This window comes from Lotus japonicus, chromosome 1 (genome assembly GCF_012489685.1).
Source record: "Lotus japonicus ecotype B-129 chromosome 1, LjGifu_v1.2".
Classification (NCBI taxonomy): domain Eukaryota; kingdom Viridiplantae; phylum Streptophyta; class Magnoliopsida; order Fabales; family Fabaceae; genus Lotus; species Lotus japonicus.
Genome location: NC_080041.1, coordinates 120,361,734 through 120,383,554, shown reverse-complemented (window position 1 = coordinate 120,383,554; position 21,821 = coordinate 120,361,734). Strand labels below are relative to the sequence as shown.

The 21,821-nt window shown below is 30.6% G+C and overlaps 2 protein-coding genes, 1 long non-coding RNA gene and 1 pseudogene across 3 annotated transcripts; 3 read left to right on the top strand and 1 right to left on the bottom strand.

Annotated features, from left to right (window-relative positions):
• The first annotated feature begins 691 nt into the window (after positions 1-691).
• On the top strand, positions 692-2,488 carry LOC130729914 (uncharacterized). The gene is made up of 4 exons (XR_009016165.1): positions 692-852; positions 972-1,022; positions 1,183-1,622; positions 2,165-2,488. It is a non-coding gene; the product is annotated as an uncharacterized LOC130729914 (long non-coding RNA).
• A 4,615-nt stretch (positions 2,489-7,103) lies between these two features.
• On the top strand, positions 7,104-7,763 carry LOC130722393 (uncharacterized). The gene is made up of 2 exons (XM_057573105.1): positions 7,104-7,306; positions 7,439-7,763. Exons 1-2 carry the CDS (start codon positions 7,104-7,106, stop codon positions 7,761-7,763), a joined length of 528 nt encoding a protein of 175 aa, XP_057429088.1.
• Positions 7,764-17,419: 9,656 nt separating this feature from the next.
• Positions 17,420-18,721, top strand: LOC130729913 (protein SRC1-like). Its single transcript, XM_057581765.1, has 2 exons — positions 17,420-17,958; positions 18,504-18,721. Exon 1 carries the CDS (start codon positions 17,497-17,499, stop codon positions 17,926-17,928), a length of 432 nt encoding a protein of 143 aa, XP_057437748.1. The 5' UTR covers positions 17,420-17,496; the 3' UTR covers positions 17,929-17,958; positions 18,504-18,721.
• A 635-nt stretch (positions 18,722-19,356) lies between these two features.
• LOC130729912 (protein ALP1-like) lies at positions 19,357-20,654 on the bottom strand (annotated as a pseudogene).
• Between the last annotated feature and the right edge of the window lie 1,167 nt (positions 20,655-21,821).

Below are 21,821 nucleotides of genomic sequence, written 5' to 3'. Positions count from 1 at the left end.
GAATTAGTAGCAAAATTCAACTTCAAGCATGAAGTCATTATCAATGAACATGGACAACAAGTTCTATTAAGCGATCATGTTGTTGACATTTTTGTGATTTTTTATTTTGTTTGTTTTTGCAACGCATTCCCTTAAAAACTTGGATTTATAATATTGTTAATGTGTTAACATCGGTAGGCCATACAACGAATTCTATTTAACATTTTTAAGTTGGTCTATTCACATACATATTTAAAACTATTTTCGGTTATTTGATATTCTACATATATATCTACACAATAAACTTAATCGCCGTGCAACGCACGGGTGAAAATGACTAGTTCTAAAAATGACATTTTAAACTTTTCACCGTTTAAAGGGTGGTTTGAATAGACGTGAGAGTGATTTGAATAAAAATCCCCAATTTTAAATAGGTCATTGATATTATAAAATAGTTTACATATTTAAAATCTCTTTAAAATCACTTACTCCATCTAAAATATTTCACATCAATTATGACATAAGAAATTGTAATCCATAGTATATACATTCAGGAAAAGATCTCAGCCCAGTCATCACCTGCATGGCACCTCCTGATTGGTTAATATATGAAAAATTCCTACATGGCATGCATTCCTTCATTCCTATTATCCTACACTTTTTTTTCTTAACCTACACTCACCTCTCTTTAATACCAATAATTAATACCAATTTTTCATTCATCAGCCGTTTCATTCTTAACCTATTCCTTTTTCATTCACCAGCATCTCTTCCTGTTTTTCTTCACCAAGGCCCTCCTCCTCTGAAATTTTCTCCTCCAGGAACGACATTTTCGCCCTCCTCCCCTGGAAGAATTAAGGCTACGGATCTCAGGTGAGATGCGCACATTATCTCTTTGTGAGTTTCTTTTTTCTCTGTAAACACTGATTGAACTCCTACCATTTTCTCTGTGTACTATTTGTTTTCAAATCTGCCCTACCCAATTATATCAGATCCGCGATGCATATGGAATTCAAGATTTGATTCGGAGCTTCCATTCTCAGGTACGAATTTCAGGCTCTTCGGTTTCATGATGTTTACAGTTAATGAGTTTTAGGGTTTTCATTGTTGTGCCGCCTCCTAATTCGTACCTAATTATTTTAATTTTTTGAATCCTGCTGTGCCGCCTCCTAATGGTATTGTTTACTGTCAATGCCGGCAAAGATTTCTGCATCAGAAATCTAGGACATTTCCACAAAAATACATCTTCTTGGTTCACTGTCCAGGTAAAGTTTTACTTCTATGTGTATACTGATATAAAAATACCATTTTTTTGCTTCAAGTTGTTGGCAGTTTGGTTTAAATTGAAAACCCCTAGCTGAATCGAGGAGTGATAAAAATGAAAATGATGGAGCACTTACAAGAATTCTCTATGTGCTCAAGAGAGTTCAATGTGCATTGTTTGATGTAAGTCACTTTCTCAAGTAAGTCTCTTCTCTTTTCTCTATTCACTTTTATTTCAATTTTTTGTATTTCACTAGCAGAATAAAAAAATAGATTGTGCTGTTTGACAATGAAAATATGTGAATCTACAAAAGAGAGATGACACCCCCAAAGCAGTAATCATTACTTGACAGCAGCAAGGAACTTTTGGGTCCTCCTAGGTGAGAATGTATTTTGATAACTTCATTTGTCAATTTCTTCATGCTATTGAACTTGATATTTTATTTCAATTACTATTCTGTAGTGTTGGACAAATGAGTAAGTTTGGATCATGGGTGAAAAAGTCAATTAGAATATGAAATCTTAATTATAATTGCTTTGGGCCAATCAATTTTATTTTCTCTGAAGAAGGCGACACATGATTGATAAACATGAAAGTTCTTCTTTATTACCCATTGAAACATTGAATTGTGTAGTAATGAGCATGATGTAGGAATCTTTTTCATCTCCTTTGATGGTTTTGTTGTAATTTTAGTAAATTTGAAACAAAATGTATTCATGTTAGGTGCCAATTAGCTAGACGAGAATTGTCAGTATACTGCCCTACAAATTTTGATTCAGTTCCACTTAGTTAGTTTAAGTTATCTCATTTTAGCCTATTAGTCAGTATACAGTCCAGCTGTATTTATTTTGAACCGTTTTGTATCCTTTTGTTATGAGGTTTGGACCTTAAATTTAACATGTTTCTCTCTTTGGATTATAGGGGCTCATTGGCTCATCTTCCTATCAAGTTAGAGTGCATTGAGTTGGGCCTTTGGATGTTAGAAAAAGATATTCGTGATAATGAAAGCTAAGTTGCTGCAACTTGGAGGCAAGGAACTATTTTCTGTGTTGAAAATTCAAGATAATGAAAGCTAAATTTTTGTAGGATGTAATGTACAAGAACTAATAGCTATTAGGAAGATTACATACTTTGTAATTGGTATTTACTGAGTGAGTGAAGAGACAAGGCAGTTGCAATATGTAGTTATAAATTTTTACTTTAAATGTTATGATTAATTAAAGCATTGTTGTTGTACCTCTTTGTTATACTTAATGTGTTTTGGTTTCAAATCTGGAGAGGCCAAACGTGGATCAAACATGAATTCCGGATGAGTTTTTCAAACATGCACTTAGTCCTTTTTATTATAAAAACTCCAGTTCACTCATTGTGGATCTAAATTTCACAAGCCTCAATACATTTTGGTGCATTTAGATATGTAGATGTTGATTCATATTTTATGTATCATGTTCCTTCAAAAAGTAGATATTAAAATATATTCATTTTTGTGTTATATATTGTTATTAAAAGTTATTATTTCTCATCCAGTAGCATAGAAGAGTTTAATTTCTATGCACTGATGGTGTAAAGAATTGAAACATTTTTTTATCCTATTTCCAAGTAACTAAAATAGCAAGAAAAATTTTAAAATAGCATAATTTTTGTAAACAAAAAAAATATACAACAAAAAAAATTAAACGTTCAAAAAAGGCCTAAAATGTCAAATTTATTATTAAATTTTTAGTCCAGGACTTAAACCTAAAATCAAATTAGCCTCAAAATAAAATTAATGCTATGACTCTATAAAGTCTTCAAATTAGCCTTAGAAGTAGACCACGAATTAAACCCAAAAAATAGCTTTACAATTAGTATACGAATTTAACCTAAAATTAATACTAATAAAGTCTTCATGCTATTTCGTTCGGAAAAAAAGTCTTCATGCTATTAAAATGGAAATTTATTACATTTTCGAAAAATGAAATCAATGCCTAATGACAATTTATGCATTGTAATTAAATCCGAAATTTTAATGTGAAAAAGTCTTCATGCTATCAATGATAATAATTAGTGTTTTAATCATTCAAAATTTAAATTTGAATTTTTACCCAACATTTAATACGAATTCTTAATAGAACAAAATTTTAAAATCAACATTTTTCATAAATAAATTATAATAAGAAAATGAAAACCTTTTAAAATTATTTAATTTCGAGTTTACATATATATGTTGTAAACTTTTAGAAATATTATATTATTATATCATATTATAATATAACATTACTAACATTAATATGTAATAATTATATATGCTGTCAAAAAAAAAATATGTAATAATTATATCTATTAAGTCAATCATTACAAAGTTCCATCAATTTGAATTTTAGGTTTCGTACAAAAAAATTGAATTTTAAGTAAAAGAGGAAAATAATATCCTAATGAATGATATTGATTAAAACTTTAAATTTAAAACGAATAAAAGGAAACAATCTCAAGATAATGAGACATGATGAGCAATTATGTAAATTTGTTTGGAGATGCCACGTACTAATTTAATCAGAGGATGCCACGTACTATAAATAAACACTATCAAAATAATTATTTTGGTCTTATAATAGGAAGGTAGTAACTAATAATTGATACTTCAAGAATAACACATTCTACTCCATAAAAAAAGAATAATAAATTCTACAAACAAAAAAGCTTAATTCCTTATTTAAAAATTTAAATATTAAAAAAAACACATTACCTTTTGTCTTAAATCTATTTAACACGTTCAAAAAATATTATAAGTCTATAGATTGAATAAACACAATTATATGCCTAAATTTTAGGTTTAGAAAAAGATCTCAGCCCAGGAAAAGATCTCAGCCCAGTCATCACCTGCATGGCACCTCCTGATTGGTTAATATATGAAAAAATCCTACATGGCATGCATTCCTTCATTCCTATTTATATGCCTAAATTTTATGTTTATAAAAAATTCCATAAATATGGATGAAAGCTGCATAATTCAAAAAATAAATAAATTGAAATACCATAATTAATATTAAAATAAATTATTCAATAATTAAAACTGACCTTTATAAGTTATAACGGTTTGACCAAAATATAAATATCATAAATACAATTAAAATTTACCCAATTAACAAACTTTAATACAGTTTGACCAAAAAATAAATACTATAAATACAATTTAAATTTGTCCAATTAAGAATTTTCCCCATTTATAATTTTTCATTTATATACTCAATTATATACCTAAATTTTAGGTTTAGAAAACAGACCATAAATTTGCGTCGAAGCTGCAAAATTCGAAATGAAATATACCATAATTACTATTAAAATAAATCATTTGATTTCAATGACTAAAACTCACCTTTATAACACAGTTTGACTAAAATATAAATATAAATACCATAAATACAATTAAAGTTTACCCCATTAATAAGGTAACTCAATTAAAATATAATTACTATTTTAGAGAATATCTTTATAGATGATGTGACAGAAAAATTATTTATTAATTTATTTATTATTTATTTAGTTATTATTTAGTTTAATCTTCCAAGTTTATTTATTAATACTTATTAATAATTACTTATTAATACAAGTATGTATACTGTTGAGTTTCAAAAAAGGGAACTAGGATGAAAAACTGAAAACAGGGAATGACATTGACAAAATCATCTCAGCTGAGTTACCAGACCCTACTTTGTTTTCTTCTTTATCAATTTTTGTTTCCAATTTCATGATGCACGGTCCATGTGGTTTAGCAAACAAGTCTTCTCCGTGCAAAAAAGGTGGGCATTGTGAGAAATTTTCCCCGAAAGATTATGAAGATTCAACGAGAATTGATGGGGAAGGGTATCCAAAGTATATAAGTAGGCGAATTGGAATTCAAGTAACCACAAAAGGAGTGCAGTTGGACAATAGCTATGTGGTCCACTACAACCCTGAACTTCTTATGTGGTATCAAACTCATATCAGCATTGAATATTGCAACAAATCAAATGCTATTAAATATTCGTTCATGTATGTGAACAAGGGTCCTGACAGAATTTCTGTTGAGATTTATAACTAAGGTAAAGACAGGAACCAATATGAAGTTGTAGATGAGATAAAGCAGTATAATGACTGCACGTATTCATCCCTATGAGAAGCAATATGAAAAAATTTCCAATTTTATATTCATGATAAGTGGCCTCTAGTTTATCTGTTATCATTTCATCTGTCAAAATAGCAGTCTATCACATTCAGGGATTACGAAAGAATTGGCACAGTTGTTTGACGAAATGAGGATCTTGATACAATATTCTTAGCATGGTTTGAAGCAAAAAAAAAATTTGAAGCTGGTCGAAATCAAACCTATGCAGAATATCCTCAAATGTGTTGCAAATATTGCAGTAGGAACTCAATAAAATTTCATTAATATGAAATTAAGATTACAATCATAATCACAATTGTGTGAGACATTTCACATTGACACTTTGACATTGTCCTCAAGAGTTTATTCACTAGAGATGCGAAAACTTCCCAGGATTCAACAGACTCTTCTAACCAATTGGTTAGGACTCGAAATTGGAGATAACGAATCACTGGAATATAAACCCAAATAAAATAACAAAATGAATTCATAAAAAGAAACAATTTTCTACTTCATCCTCACTCTGTGGCAGCTATCATCATATATATATACTCAAGCATTGAAACTTCACAGTTGTGCAAAAGGAACAAGACAGTTAAAGCATTTATAACCATCAAAACCAATGAGAAGTATATGTTTATAATACACTAACGTTGAATCATAGTTAATATCAATTAAATGAATTTAATAGGAAAATAAAAGTATATAGTAACCATGGAGATACAATTATTTTTACTTTTAATTTAAGAAATACAAATATAAACTTATTATTAATAAAATATACAATAAAATATTCATTTATAACCATGAGGCAATGATGTGGAGCCTCAGGAAAAGAGACATATGAGACTTTTGGTCACTACCCAAATATGAGACTTTTGGTCACTACCCAAAAATGATGCACAAGTTCTAGATGAGACTTTTGGTCACTATCCCTCCTGGTTGTGGATAAATCTTTTTTTCATGAAACTTTTGGTCACTATCAAAAAAGGATGCAGGAGTTTTGATGATGTGAAGACAGTTTATGGATAACTATTTGAAACATTATGTGATGAATGTCATGCTTTGGGGTTTCTGTCTGATGAAAAAGAGTTTATATACAGAATAAAGGAGTAAAGCGAAGTAGGTTCAGGGCACCAGTTAAGACAATTATTCGCTACTTTTCTATTCATGTGCACAATTAGTAAACCGGATTTGGTTTGGAATGCTACATGGAGGATACTAGCTGGCGAAGTTTTGTACGAAAGAAGAATACTTCAAATACCAGGTTGTATATTACTATTGATTTTTTGGGTTTTTTATTTTTTTTTTCACTTTAATTATCTAATTACTCAATTTAATGTGTATTTTATTTTTTCTGTTCGGTTGAGATTGAAAAAATTCTCCAACGAAGTGCACGGGGATCAAGGATCTTAGTTGTTTACCATATTCGATATTGGATGATGTGGAAAAGTTTCAAAACAAGTTCATAGTGGAAGAGCTTAACTATAGTAAAGAAGTAATGACAGTTAAACATGCATCCTTTCTAAATATGATGACAGATGAATAGAATGGTGTGCATGACAGCACAATGCAGTTAGTGTTGTCTGATAATGGTTGACTTTTTTTTGTATGGATATGGATGAATTGGAAAAACTTTTGTCTAGAATAATTTATCTGCGGCCATCCGTTCAATGGGTATGATTCATTTGGGATGAAACCTCTATGTTAAAGAGGAATTGTTTCGAGGCACTGGATATGACTTTGAGAGATATCATGAGACAAGAAGATGAAAGCAACATGAACAAGCCATTTGACAGTAAGGTTGTAATTCTTTGTGGTGACTTCAGACAAATTCTTCCGACCATTCCAAAAGGGGGTAGGCAAGACATCGTATCTGTTGCGGTAAATTCTTCTGATCCTTGGAAGCTCACTAGAAACATGAGATTAGGAATGACAAGGTAACCTAAACAAGAATTAGTGATAAAAGAATTTGCTGACTGAATTCTCAAAATTGGTGATGGCAATTTTAATTCAAATGAGCATGGTGAATTAGATATTGAAATTCCAACAGATCTTTTAATACATCATAGTGAAAATCCTCTTCTCGATTTCATTGACTTCACGTTCCCCAATCTATTTCAAAACAAGAAGAATGACAAGTTTTTGGAGGAACGATGCATATTGTGCCCTACCTTGGAATCTGTTGAGAAGGTTAATGACTTTATCCTTGAGTTACTTCCAGGTAATACTATGGATTACTTGAGCTCCGATAGCACTTTCAAATCATATGAGGACCGAGTTCTTAATTTCTCATGCTTCGGAATTCCGAATCAACAAATAACTTTGAAGAAATGTGGTCCTTTAATGCTTTTGAGAAATATAGATCAAGCAACCGGTTTATGCAATGGGAAGTGACTAATTGTGGATGACCTTGGAACAAACATTATACATGCCACTGTAATAACACGAACCAACATTGGGGATGACATTTTCGCTCTAAAAATGGACATGGTGTCATCTGAATCAGGTTACCCATTTAAGTTTGAAAGACGTCAACTTTCGATCGGTCTGTGTTGTGCAATGACGATAAATAAAAGTCAAGGTCAGACACTATCTCATGTTTGCCTAGACCTTTCTCGCCCAGTATTCACACATGACCAATTTTATATAACTCTCCGTGCAGTGAGGTGAAGAAATTATGAGTTACAAATGTTGCTATTAACATCATCATAATGTCATGGGTTCGCTTACAAACGTCGGAACCGACAACTCATATGACCGAAATAGGGTGCTCGCAAAAATCAAAGAAATTGAGATTGAATTTGATGCTTATATTATTTATTATTTCACAAGAGTAAAAAAATGGTTATATCCAGTGTAAAAATTTAAAATAATAATAGTTCAAAGGAAGTAAAGTTATTTATTCATTTCCTAGGTAAAAATTTAAATGTGTTTTGTTCGATGCATTCATCGAAAACTTCAACACGTTTTTAAGTAATGACGATGTCAAACATGTTGTTGTCATATTCATGGGAAATATGACTGTTATTCAAGGTACATTTACATTATTTTGTCTTCTACATACTAAAGCGACTTTTACATATAATAACACATATTTTACGCATATAAACCAGACTACAAAAGAAAAATCTCCAAGCGAATATCAGGTACAAGCTTGGTTTAATTTCACTAAAGTTATGTTTAATCCGAACGTTCCAGAAACAGTGTCTTACAAAGATAGGTAAGTGTCATATAAGTTTTTCATAATTAAGTGGCCTATCATGACCGCAACTGTCACACAACTGCATACTCTGATGGAGAACTCTTTTTTTGTCCAAACTGTGAACAACACATCAAGCCTACCACCAGGTAAACATCAATTAACTTTGTATTTTAATTAATTTGATTTATATTCAATTTGTTTTTGCATTCATGTTTTCTGTAGGTATAAGCTACAGATTAAAGTAGTTGATAATATTGGCTCTGCATCATTGATCGAGGTCGTACCCGATGCAAATAATTAATTAAGAAAGCTGTAGTAACTAGGAAGTGACTCATAGGTTGTCTCCCAATGATTATCGTTTGAACAAAGATTCAATACTTCAAGAACGCACACACACTAGGGGGTTATGATTCAGTTACAATAAGAAAGCAAAAGATAGTAAGCAAATTAACAAAATCAATTAAAACAGACGAACCCCTTTGTTCAGTATATCGTTGCTCAATCATTGGTACAAAAGATGAATTCTTTCTGATTAATTCCCTAATTCGTGAGAACTAATTAACTAAGCGGAAATTAATTCACAATTTCCTAAAGTAAGCGATTAAGAAACAGTTAAGAACTAACATGAACTAAGCGATCATGAATCAAACGTTATTTCTAAAACTACGGAATTAAGCAAACCCTAGATCAAAAACAGAGATAAAGAAGACTAATTAAGAACGAATTCTACATTAAGAACTATACTTCAAGAGTAAGATATACTTTGTAAATGGATTCAATCCAAGGAAGTTAGCCTTCCATGGATGGAGCGGAAACAACAAAAATATTAGAGAAGATAGGGAGTAAAAGCATAAACCCAAGCAGAATCATAATAGTTAACTGAAAATTCAAAATTGTATTCAATAGAAAAAGTAGAACGTAGAAGGTAGAAGGTAATTTTTGTCTCAGCACAACTCCTTAAATAGAGCTGAGATCAAATCCTAAAAGATAAAATCCTAAAATAACAAACATAAATAAGATAGAATCTTAATATCACGAAATTAAATCCTAAAATATAATCTAAAATACAATCTTCACTTCAGCACAAATACAATCTTCATTCAGCAATTCCAAAAATGCCCTTAATGACAAATATGACCTGAAAATAATAATAAACTTAATTAGACTACATAATAAAAATTCATTCCAAACAAAGTCAATTAAGCACAAAGAACCATCAATAATGGCAAATTAAGGTTATGAAAAGTGGGTAAAATATTGCTCATCAGTCGTTTGTCATTTTTGAACGAGATGGTTGTTCTCTTCTCAATCAAAAAAACAAAGAAATTATGAAAAAAATAGAAAATTTGAGAATTTCTTTATCCGCATAGAGAATTTCTACTTTTTGGGTATATTGACCTCGGTGGTCATTTGAGTCATTTTGACAATTTTTAATATTTCATATATTTACCACGGTTGTCAATTTTCAATAAATCGTTGTATGTTTGAAAATCTTCGTGCAGAGTTATATAATATGTGCTATTCACCCAAAAACAAATTGCTATGAAACAACCACAGAACAATTGCCCATTTTTTGGTACAATAAACCTATACACTAAACTAACAAAATAACAACCAAAATTCTTTAAAAAAACATAAAAAAAACAAAGAACATAACTGTATTTAATAAATAAATATTAAAAAATTTGTTCAACAAATTAAAAAAAAAAATCGAGAATAAATTCCCCGTGCAAGGGACGGGTATAATAAAACTAGTTAAATCATCATCAATTTTATACAAAGCCTGTATTCTCCATCTGTCGGCAAGTTTATGTCCAACCACGTGTCATGACAATAGATCAAATAAGGAACACTTACCCTTTAAAGAAAGGTGTTACGAGTGAGTGAGTTTTCAAAACATGATTTAAGTTCTCAACTTGGAAGTCTTTAAAAAAAAAATAAAGAAATCAACAGTCAATAAGAATTTTGTTTAAATATTTATTAACTATAGTAAAGCATAGAGCATAGGAAAATCTCAGCAGAAATTTTGTTTAAATATTTATTAACTATAGTAAAACATAGAGCATAGGAAAATCTCAGCTGAGAAAAATGCCAGTAACTGAATTTTCTTACAGATTAAATATAAGTAAGTTTTGTTAAGATTCTTACTAATAGGAGTATTTTCTTTTCTAATTCAGCATCACTGTACATTAAAATTTATTGAAATTTTTTCATTCTGTCGGTAACAAAAAAAGTGCCAGAATAATGTTCTTTTATTTTGGTCGGTCGAAATAATTTGATTTTTTACTTTCTTGTTTTCCTAAAGATATGGAAAGTGGTGCCCTATCCAATTCTTTATTGTGCCCTTCTTACCCTCCAATGTATTTATTATCATTTATGGCCCATAATGGTCGGTGGTCACACTCTTCCACATTCACTGCCACGCCCTTTGATTCATTGTGTTTGGGAATTAGGACTTTTATCATTTAAAATACAACAATGATATATACACACCTCATTTTCTAAACACTTCATTTTCACTCATTTTTATTTCTATTTCTCTTATCTTATCATCTATCACATCTCATATTTTCACTCTCTTACTTTCTCTTTTCTTCCTATCTCTCTCCTCCTCCACCTCTCTCCACCTCATATTAGAGGTGTGAACATAACATTATTCTTTAAAATAAGTTTTAATGAAACGGTCAGCATATATTTTATAGATATTATTAGTTTCTTAAAAATTAGAAAAAAATGACATCTATATATATATGAAAATAATGTTTCCTTCTAGTTCTTCCAATTTCCCTCCAAGAAAAAAAAAACTCATTCTACTTTTTTGTCACAACACACTATCATGACTCACACTATTTAATACCATTTAATGTAATTCCAATTTTTATGTAACATTTATTTAAAAGTTCAAAAATATTTTAAATCCTTTTTAATTTAATTATCACAGCAAATAATGTTTTAATTTTTTTAATATTTAATATTTAATTTCGATTTTTTATATAACCTTTACTTAGAATTATATTTGAAAACATATCAAATATGATAAGAAAAAAATTTTAATTCGAAAATAAAACAAAAATAATCACAAATCGGAAAAAAAAATACTATTTAATTTAATTTTCAACGTAAATATTATTTTAATTTTTCATGTGTTACGAAAGTACAGATTTTCAATATATAATATTGATTTTTAATTTCAATTTTTTATGTAACCTTTACTAGGAATTTTATTTGAAAATATATGTAATATAATAAAAAAAATTTGAATTCGAAAATAGAACAAAAATAATAAAAAATAGAAAATAAAATTAATTTAAATAATTTTTAATTTAATTTTCAACGTAAATGTTATTTTAATTTTTCAATATATATATATATATATATATGAAAAGAAGGTTTTCTTCTAAAAGACCTATGTCACATGTCTCCTCTTAAGAAATTCATTTTCCTTCCAAAACAAAAATATATATTTCCACTTTTTTTTGTCACATTAATTGCTAAGTTTAATATAGGTAAAATATTTTTTAAGAATAAAACATAAGTAATACTTATAAAAACTATCAAAGTAAGGATATAAATTTCAAATAATATTATTTTCTGTCCTTCCATATTTTCGAAAACATTATACAATACATGAACATCTCTAAACTATTTCATTTCATCCATTATTAAAAATTCATTATTAGATTTATACTTTTTGAAAATAATAAATTCTGATTAAAAAAATTCAATTTTTATTTTCCCTTAAATTCTTTTTTAAGATATATACGATTCATGAAAATATTTCGAATCCTTTTATTTTAATTAATAATATGCTAAATAATTATAATAAATATTCGTAATTATTTCAAATATAAATAAATATTGGATCTTTTAATTTTTATTTTTCTAAAATTCATTTATTTGTTTTTCTGTAATATTATGGTTAAAATGATTTTAAAAGATAAATTAATTTTTTTTGAAATTCGAATTTCCTTTACTGTAGTAATTGTTTAAAATCTAATTATTATTACTAGATTAGTTGTAAAGTGAGTGTGATGAGCAAATAAATTTTTGAAACTAAAATAAATATATTTTTTAAAATTTTCAGCATCATTTATTTTTATTTTGAATTTTTCGAAAATTTTGCAATTGAACAAGTATTCCTATTTTAGATACTACAATTTTTATTTCTTATAATTGAAATTAATGGCTCTAATTAATTAATTGTCTTTTGAAATTCAATTTTTAAAAACCTTGATGCTCAAGAATTGATAATTTATTGGAACAATGAAATAATTTGTAAGAAATAACGAAAAAATTTAATTAAATTAGACAAGATTAATTAAAGAATTGAATTTTCAAAATGAAATATTCCACATTTTCGAAATTAAATTGATATAATTTAATTAATGAATCCTTAGAACATTAATACAAATAATTTTGTTGATATGTTTAATTTATGATAAATATTTCATTGACCGATAATGAATATTTTATATTAGGAAAAATTAAGCATTAATAAATCAAAATATTTCAGCATCATTTTGTGCATACCTCCTCGAAAACAAGGCAAGGACTTTCATTTTCCTCCATTTCCTATTCATCTTATATTTCTTCCTCCTATCTTTGGAATTTCTTATGAAAAAAACTCATCCTGTTTTTTCTCCGTTCGTCTACTCCATGGTAAGTATTTTCAACTTTCTTCCATATTTTTCATACTCCTCTCTTTCCTCCCTTTCATTTTTCCGTTTCTCAATTCTTTATTCAATTTCATGTTAAGGAACTTTCACCTTCAATTTTTCTTTCATTTGAAACAACTATAGAAAAAAATAATTTATCAATCATGTGCAAGGTAATGCTTTAATTTTATCTTAATGCAAAAATAATTAATTTTGCTATACATGTGCATTGGTTAGAGAATTCATTTTCTCTTTTGAGACATTTCTCACATTATTTCTTTAATCTATAACATTCTCTTTCACACGTTCTTTGTGGCATTGTGTTTATCTTATTTTGATTTATTGTTTTCAGAGTTTTATTTACATTTTTTATTTTATAATTCTCCCCCACCACTATATGATCGCAAATTCACAATATTATAAGTTTATTATTGGTTACATTATCTTCTTATTCACTCATTTTTATTTGTTGTGTAAAATGATTTATTTCATGTTTCATGATAGGGGTGATCGCGATTTGGTTTTAAAGGAAAAAATCATCTGATCCGATCGTTTCGGTTTTATAATTTAATCACCCAATATTTTTTTTCTTTCAAATCTGATCCAATTTTTATCAGTTTGGATTGGATCTGATTTCAGTTTTTCAAAGAAACTAAAAATCTTGAAATACATAACGAAATAGAAAATAAAATCATAAAACAAGAAGCACTGTAAAAGTTATAGAGACAAGATATCATGCTTAACACTAACATCAATAGTGTAAGAAATGAATTATGTACGCAATGATATGTTTCACTTTCGCTGAATGAAAAGAAGACATATGTCTCCTAACTTGGAAAATGTTAAACACATTACTGTAAAGGCTTGGGTATACATGGAATAAAATATTATAAGTTTGGTTAAATGGGTAATTATGTATGTCAAAATTTAAATAAACAAATACTTTCGGTTTGGTTTGGATCGGCTCGATTTAGAACATTGGAACTGAAAACCAATCCGATCCATTAGCAAAATATTGGTTTTTGTGGTTTTCAGTTTTTGGTTTTTTTGATCGATTTGAGCGGTTTTAATTGGTTTGGTTCGGTTATGAAGCCCCTATTTCATGATCCTATTAATTACTTATTCATCCATTTTTTATTCACCATCATATATTGTTTCACCTATTTTTTAAATCATGAAGGGGAAAGACGAAAATCCTTCAATTTATCTGCTTGGATTGATAAAATGAATTTTTCCTCCATCGTCCCTGGTAGGCGGTGGTTACCAAAGGTACGATCGAAGAGCCAAAGACAAAAAAGGGGAACGAGTTCAAACTTAAAAGTAATAGTCACATGAGAGTTTATTCAAAAATAAGAGAAGCCCACCAGTCACCACGGGGGAAAAGGGCCCAACGTGAGTAATCTGGCTCGGGATACGGTAGTGATGTCCCTAACCACAAATGTATTATATTTTACCTTAGAGGGGATCGAACCCGGGCCAGAAGTCTAGGCGAAATCCCTTAAGGAAATGCACATTCACCAAACATTTTGAATCAAAATATATATATTATTATTGGTGTTATTGCTATTATAAATAGAAACATTGATATGAAAAATAATCAATCAAATATTAATAATTAAACATGTATTAAAAAATTAAAATACTGATTTAATGCATATATAAAAATTTGAGTGAATTTAAGTCTTATAATTTAAAATATTTAATTTTTTTCATATTGAAATAAGTAAAAATTTATAAGTAAAAAGTTGTGGTAGATTAATACACAATTATCACTATTAAGAACATATAGTTGAAACAATTGTTAAAGTATATTTACTAAAAAGATACAAAACATAATATTACATGAAATTTAAATTGTAAATAACAAAAGTCACCCGTGCAGGGCACGGGTAATTCCGCTAGTAATATATGAAAAGATCTGGCTGAACATGAATATTAAACCTTTTTCGGCCATGAAAAATAAATTAAATTCTCAAATATTATCATAAAAATTCTCTATTCATTCATGTGAAAAGATTGTCCTTACTCTCTTATTATTCATATTTTATTTTATTATTTAAAAAATTTCGTATATTATGTATCTAGACACATTTTGGGCTTAATTTCTTGTTCTACTTTTCCTTTGTTTTCCAAAATGAGCAAGAAAATATGAAATAGATGTCGACTAGATCTCAAAGTAGAATCTAGAATAGGGAGTGGACAATTTATTTTGTAACGACTCTTATCCGAATAATAAAGTAATAAACGACGTGACCAAACACTGTCGACAGATAATGTGATGCTTTAATTGGATCACTACATGGCCAATTTCTTTTGTAAGCATCAGCTTTAATTTCTTGAGAAAAAGTTTGATGCACCGAGGGTGTAAAGTTTTTTTACACCGTTAACCAATCAGATTTTAAAGATATATCACGTCAATTAATGAAATTAAATGAAAAGAAAGATTTTCTCAATTCCTTGAAATCTGATTGGTTGACGGTGTAAAAAAACTTTACACCGTGGGTGCATCAAAATTAATACCCGCTTAATCAAAATTCTTATCTCAACAAGTTCCGTACTAACCCAAAATGCTTCAATTTATTGTGGTTCCAAATGGCCAAGTCTTAACACCTCAATTCATACCCCCTTAATCACTTGACACCTGTTTGCTATTTTTTTCTTTGGCACAACACCTGTTTGCTTTAAACCGAAAGTTCTTTATCATTGTCAAATAGATATTTATAGATTTTTATTTTGCAGATCAACCTTCCATTGCATCCAAATTATTTTGTTTTGCGATTTTTAATCACTTTTTAGTTGGAGAAAAAAGAGCTAATGTATAACTTTATCAATTTTTTAAACCCAATCATGTTAGGACACCTGTCTGGTTTTAAAAAAAAGGGGTTTATTTTTTTCTTTTTAGTCTCGGTAAAATAGACATTAACTAGAATTGGTGTCTTAAAATTTTTCATAGTTTGTAGTTCTTCAATATATACTACCTCCGTTCCTTTTAAGTGTCGTTTTAGAAGAAATTTTTTGTTCCTATTTAATTGTCGTTTTAATATATTAAGGCTCATTTTGTCAATTATACCCTTACTAGTAAGTGGAAATTAAATTCTCATTACATCAATTCAAAGTCTTGTTGTTTAGTAAGTGGAAATTAAATTCTAATGAAAATACCTAAAAAGAACTTTCAAAATTAGATAGAAAAAGGTGTTAACATTAAAAATTGGAGGGAGGTTATAAATTTTTATTGCTACTAGGGAGAGAATAATGATAAATAGTTTAATGATATGAGAGAGAGTATAGCAAAAAATTAATTATCCACTATTTTTGTTGGAAAACTTTATAACTTCATGATTAGGATGCGAGAGGGTAGAATGGAAAAAAAACTCAAATAACCCACTATCTTGGTTGTAGAGCTTTTTGCTAGAATAACACTTAAAAAGGAACGGAGAGAGTAATGAAATATGTGAATTAGTCTCTATAGTATATTTTGTACCAACTTAAACTACCGCTAACTCATTTTGTAGCGGTTAAAAGCCGTCGCTCATGTACAAAAACTGTCACAAAATAAATATTAGACTAACTTCATATATTTTATTAATCTTGGGGACTAAAGCCATGGATTTGTTTTTAATGATCAAAATCAAATGTACTTATATTTTACAACAAATAAAAACATATTTGAGAAAGAAAAAAAAAGTTAAAACAAGACTTCATTCCTCTTGTAACCCCAAAAAAAAAGTTCTCCTGAAGAAAAATCAAATTCCTTATCCCCCGAAAAAAATACCAATATATATTTTTTTTGAAGGACCAATATATTTAATTATACAATTTTAAAACAAATTTTTTACAATAGAATCTCATACAAATTACCCTCAGTTTCTTGCTGGTACAAAGGTTTTTTTTACAGGAGGAAGGCGGTACAAATATAGTTACAATTTTGCGAAATATTAGATAAATATTGATGATAGAATTTGTAAATTGTATTATTTTATAGTAATTATCCCAAAGACTTTTTAATTGAAAAATATCTATTTTAATTTGCATTTAAGATTATACTTTTCTAAAAATAGCATTATAATTCAATTAGACGCGGAGAACACGCTGATGGTCATTCCGGTAATATCGTCCAAAAATTGCGGATAACATTTTATATGCTTCCACTCTATCCTTTACTTCTCTCCCTATAAATAGGAATATAGCATTGATCAATAATCCCACACAAACTCACATTACATTTGCATACAAAACAAAAGAGAAAGCTCACAATTCAAATTCAGTGACAATGGCAGGAATCGTTAACAAGATTACCGAGACTCTGGGAGGACACAAGAAAGAAGGGGAGACCCATGGTGAGTTCAAAGGAGAACAACACCATGGTGCTGGTGGGGACTACAAAGGGGAGCACTATGGTGGTGAACACAAAGGGGAGCACTATGGTGGTGAACACAAAGGGGAGTCTCATGGTATTGGTGGGTTTGGACATGGTGGTGAACAAAAAGGGGAGTCTCATGGTATTGGTGGGTTTGGACATGGTGGAGAGCACAAGCCTGAGCACCATGGGCAGGAGAACAAGGAGGGTTTTCTAGACAAAGTCAAGGACAAGATCCATGGTGATGAGGGAGAGGGTGTTGAAAAGAAGAAGAAGAAGGACAGGAAGAAGCATGAACATGGCCATGAGCATGGTCATGACAGCAGCAGCAGTGACAGTGATTAGATCCTCCAATACTCCATCTTCTATGTGAAGGTAAATTTTGCTTTGTTATGTTAATTCCTCTGCCAAAATTTTGTGATCACCTACGGCAGGATTAATTATTATTGTCGGCAGGAATATATACCTTGGTTTCAACCAAAATTTTACAAGGATTTTATCATTATTCTTGGAACATGGATAATCATAATTGATTAATTATAAAATTGATGATTTTACTTTCCTTTGAATTTTGGGCTAATAATAGGAAATAAACTTGGTCATAATATGGCAATTTGGGTCTTGAGATATCATTTTTAGCCTATAGACTAGTATTTTACACCTTACTTAACATAAGATTGATCAGTTTTGTATAATTACTTTTTTCTGGTGATCAAAATTCCTAAAATCATGGGGATTGTTTGTTAGGACCATCAGATGTTGTTGGGTAAAAGTTAGTTGCACTTTATTGCTAAAAAATGTAATCACTTGCATTTTGTCATAATTTGCTCCTAAAGTACCTATATATCTCTGTACCTTTTATTTAAATTAATGGCTGGCATTTTTCTTGCTTCTTATTTTTATTTGTTTTCCTATCGCAGGTGGATGGAACCGAAGTAGTGAGGGCTATGCTATGTTTACCATATTTCTTCTGGTGATCTCTATTTATGAGTGGAAAAAAATGAAAACACAATAGAAAACATGTGTGTTACTAGTTAGTAGTTAATTCCAGTGCTTATAGTTGGTTTGTAAAGCCCACCGCTTTGGTTATGTTTGGTTGTATATTATCCTAAAGAAATAAAGATTTATGTTATTATTATTATTGCTGTTGCGTTTCTTATTCCAACTCCATACATTAGTTCTATCAAATCTACTTTCCTCCTGTAACCAAAAGTTCTATCAAATCAAATCGATCTTATTTAATTTCATTCGGATTGGCCTGAATTTTTTTCATCAAGTTTAGCTTCACTTTAGTCTTCCTATAATCTTAATTTACAATAAATTGGACAAAATTTCTTTGTTGTATGAGACTCTTATATTTTTTTTTATAGGAAGTCCGCCTTTTATTAATTCAAGAAAACAGAGTATACAAAGAAGGTTTATTCAACCTTCTGTAGGAAAATTAACAGCAATGGATGCTAATACATGAGCTACTTTGTTGTTGGCCTCACATTTAACATGAGACTGTTATATTTGAGATTGAACGTTATTAACCAATTGGAATTGAACGAATCTATCTAAAGATGCAGCATCTGATGAAGTACATGTAATTGTAGCGAGCAAGCGAGTTTTGACGGACACAATGTAGTGTTGGACATCATGAAAATCACGCCCTTAAGCGGAATAGGTGAACATTCAACACTTCTTCGAAACACAGATCGTGTGGATACTCGAGCACGAAATGCAACCCTCCGACTAGAACAAACGCCATCACCACATCTGACTTGTTCGAATTCGGGATTAATGAATTCAGATTACTATTGTAATTCTACTAACAAATATATATATAACCTTCATAATCCTCAGTCATGACAAACTTGCAAAGTTCTCCCAACAAAGTACCATTTTAAGTACTAACAGTCTATAAACCAGAAGCAGTAACAATGTTTTATGAGAACTAAAAAAACTTTCAGGAATTCAAATATCTGAGCAACCAAGCATTAACAAATAGACGAATAACATATCATGGAGCCATCCTTTAAGGCAAGTTAGCAGACAGGTTTAGTCAGTCTCAGTAACAATCCCTGCGTGTCTTCTACTCCACAAATCAGTTGATGGTAACCTGAGTCATGATTGATAGGCAAATTAGATAGTTGTTCATCCTGCACTTCATCTCCCATATCAATCACAATGTTGTGAAGTATGCAGCAAACATGGATAATGCTTGGCAACCTATGTTTGTCAGGCCTCCACATAGTTCCCTGAATGATTCCCCACATCTCCTTAAGCCTCGCTAGTGCTCGCTGCGCCACCATCTGCATTTTGAAATGCCTCCTGTTAAAATCAGCCTGTACACCTAAGAGTTTTTCTTCTTTCCTTTCATATGGGACGATGAGGTATGGAAGTAGAGGAAAGCCTGAATCACCAATTATGTATTCCCTTATTTTTGATTCATAAGGGAGATGAATTATTCTCCCATTCAACCTGTCTCCTTCTTCACAAAGTTTGTGGAAAGTTGAATCCTCAAACCATCCAATCCTTCAATTGACTTTGCCAACCAGTGGCTATGTCTCTGAACCTCATATCAGGATGCACTATTGCTTGCAAGACCATGCTATGTTTCTTCTCATGGTCAAGCCACACATCATTATGAGGTTCTGTGGAAGCTAAACACATATTGATGTGTGTGACATCAACTACACCACAACAACTTGGGAAGCCTTTAGTTTCTCAAACTTGGATTTGATTTCAGTCATTTCGCGCTCTGTGGGTGGCCATTTCAGGTGGTGTAGCCCTCTATTTTCCATGGATTCCACAAATTTTCAGGTGACTTGTGAAACAATTGTGTTGCTTACCCCAAATACACTGCCGATGATGACTGGTGTGTCGCCGGATCCTAGTCTTCTCAACGCCACGACTACTTGATCATGCTAAGATATTGGCTGGCCATTGGTGAATGTGAAATATGGAGGTTTTTCCATCATGTCCTCCTTAACAAGTGAGCATATGTACTCAAACATCCTTTTGGTGATCTTGAAATCAGGTTGAATATTGTCCAAATTGTTTGGAGGAGTCTTCTGATGACGACCTACCAAGCAACACAAAATGTAAAATTAGTAATAGTAGTTGGAGAAATTATTTTCATGATAAAAACAAATACACATATGAACAAATGAAAATATAAAAATTAGATTTTGCTTTGGTGGGGACCCAGAAAAATGTGACAGACACATGAGTTTATACAATACCTCAATAAGCTTGTAGCATAGTAATTAATGTAAATAAGTTCGTGTAATGTACGAACGAGTATCATAATCTTGTAGGAAAGTAACTAATCTAATATTTTTTTTGACAGAAGTAACTAATCTAATATGATACACCCAATAAGAAAGATAATTAAACTGAATAATTAGGAGGAAGCTAGCTTTAGATAACCTACAGTCCAAAGTTGTATATTTATACAAGATAAGTGTTGGAATCAAGTGTTGGAGTCAAGTCCCACATCGGAGAAGTCAAGGTGGGAGGAAGAGTTTATAAGAGATGTGACCCATAAACCTAATGCCTTAAGGTTTTGGGTTAAGATGTGGTGTCCAAGATCTCCTTAGTGTTTTCCCTCGGCCTTGCCCCATGGGTCCTCGCCGTGACTCTCCCCAACAAGTGGTATCAGAGCCGATGGTTCGTGGGATCATGACGGCTCCTTGTGTCGAAAGTCTTCCTAGCAGTGTGGCTAGGCGGTGGGTTCCGTTGGCAGCGAACGGCGGTGCAAGGTGGATAGCTTCCGCACACGGGAGGACCATGGGTGATGTGGTTGAAGGACTCACACTTGAGGGGGAGATTGTTGGAATCAAGTGTTGGAGTCAAGTCCCACATCGGAGAAGTCAAGGTGGGAGGAAGAGTTTATAAGAGATGTGACTCATAAACCAAATGCCTTAAGGTTTTGGGTTAAGATGTGGTGTCCAAGATCTCCTTAGTATTTCCTCTCGGCCTTGCCCCATGGGTCCTCGCCGTGACTCTCCCCAACAATAAGTTTCAACCATTAATATACATATACATCAATAAAATTTTAACTCTATACTAATGTTAAATGATATTAACTATTTTAAATTAATGATAATAACACAAGTTAAGTTTGATTATTAATATTGTTATTATTTATTAATATGTGTTTATTATAAGAAAGGCGAAACTGAAACACCCTCCTGCTATTTGACTGACAGTGGAAACTGCAGGCAGATGATCCATCCAAACCTGCAGCTTCT

What these genes read in the sequence shown, in the direction of transcription:
- LOC130722393 (XM_057573105.1), top strand. Translation starts at nt 7,104, where the DNA reads ATGACTTTGAGAGATATCATGAGACAAGAAGATGAAAGCAACATGAAC. An exon ending in ATGAGATTAGGAATGACAAG is followed by an intron (nt 7,307 to 7,438) that starts GTAACCTAAACA and finishes AATACATCATAG; the next exon opens with TGAAAATCCTCTTCTCGATT.
- LOC130729913 (XM_057581765.1), top strand. Translation starts at nt 17,497, where the DNA reads ATGGCAGGAATCGTTAACAAGATTACCGAGACTCTGGGAGGACACAAG.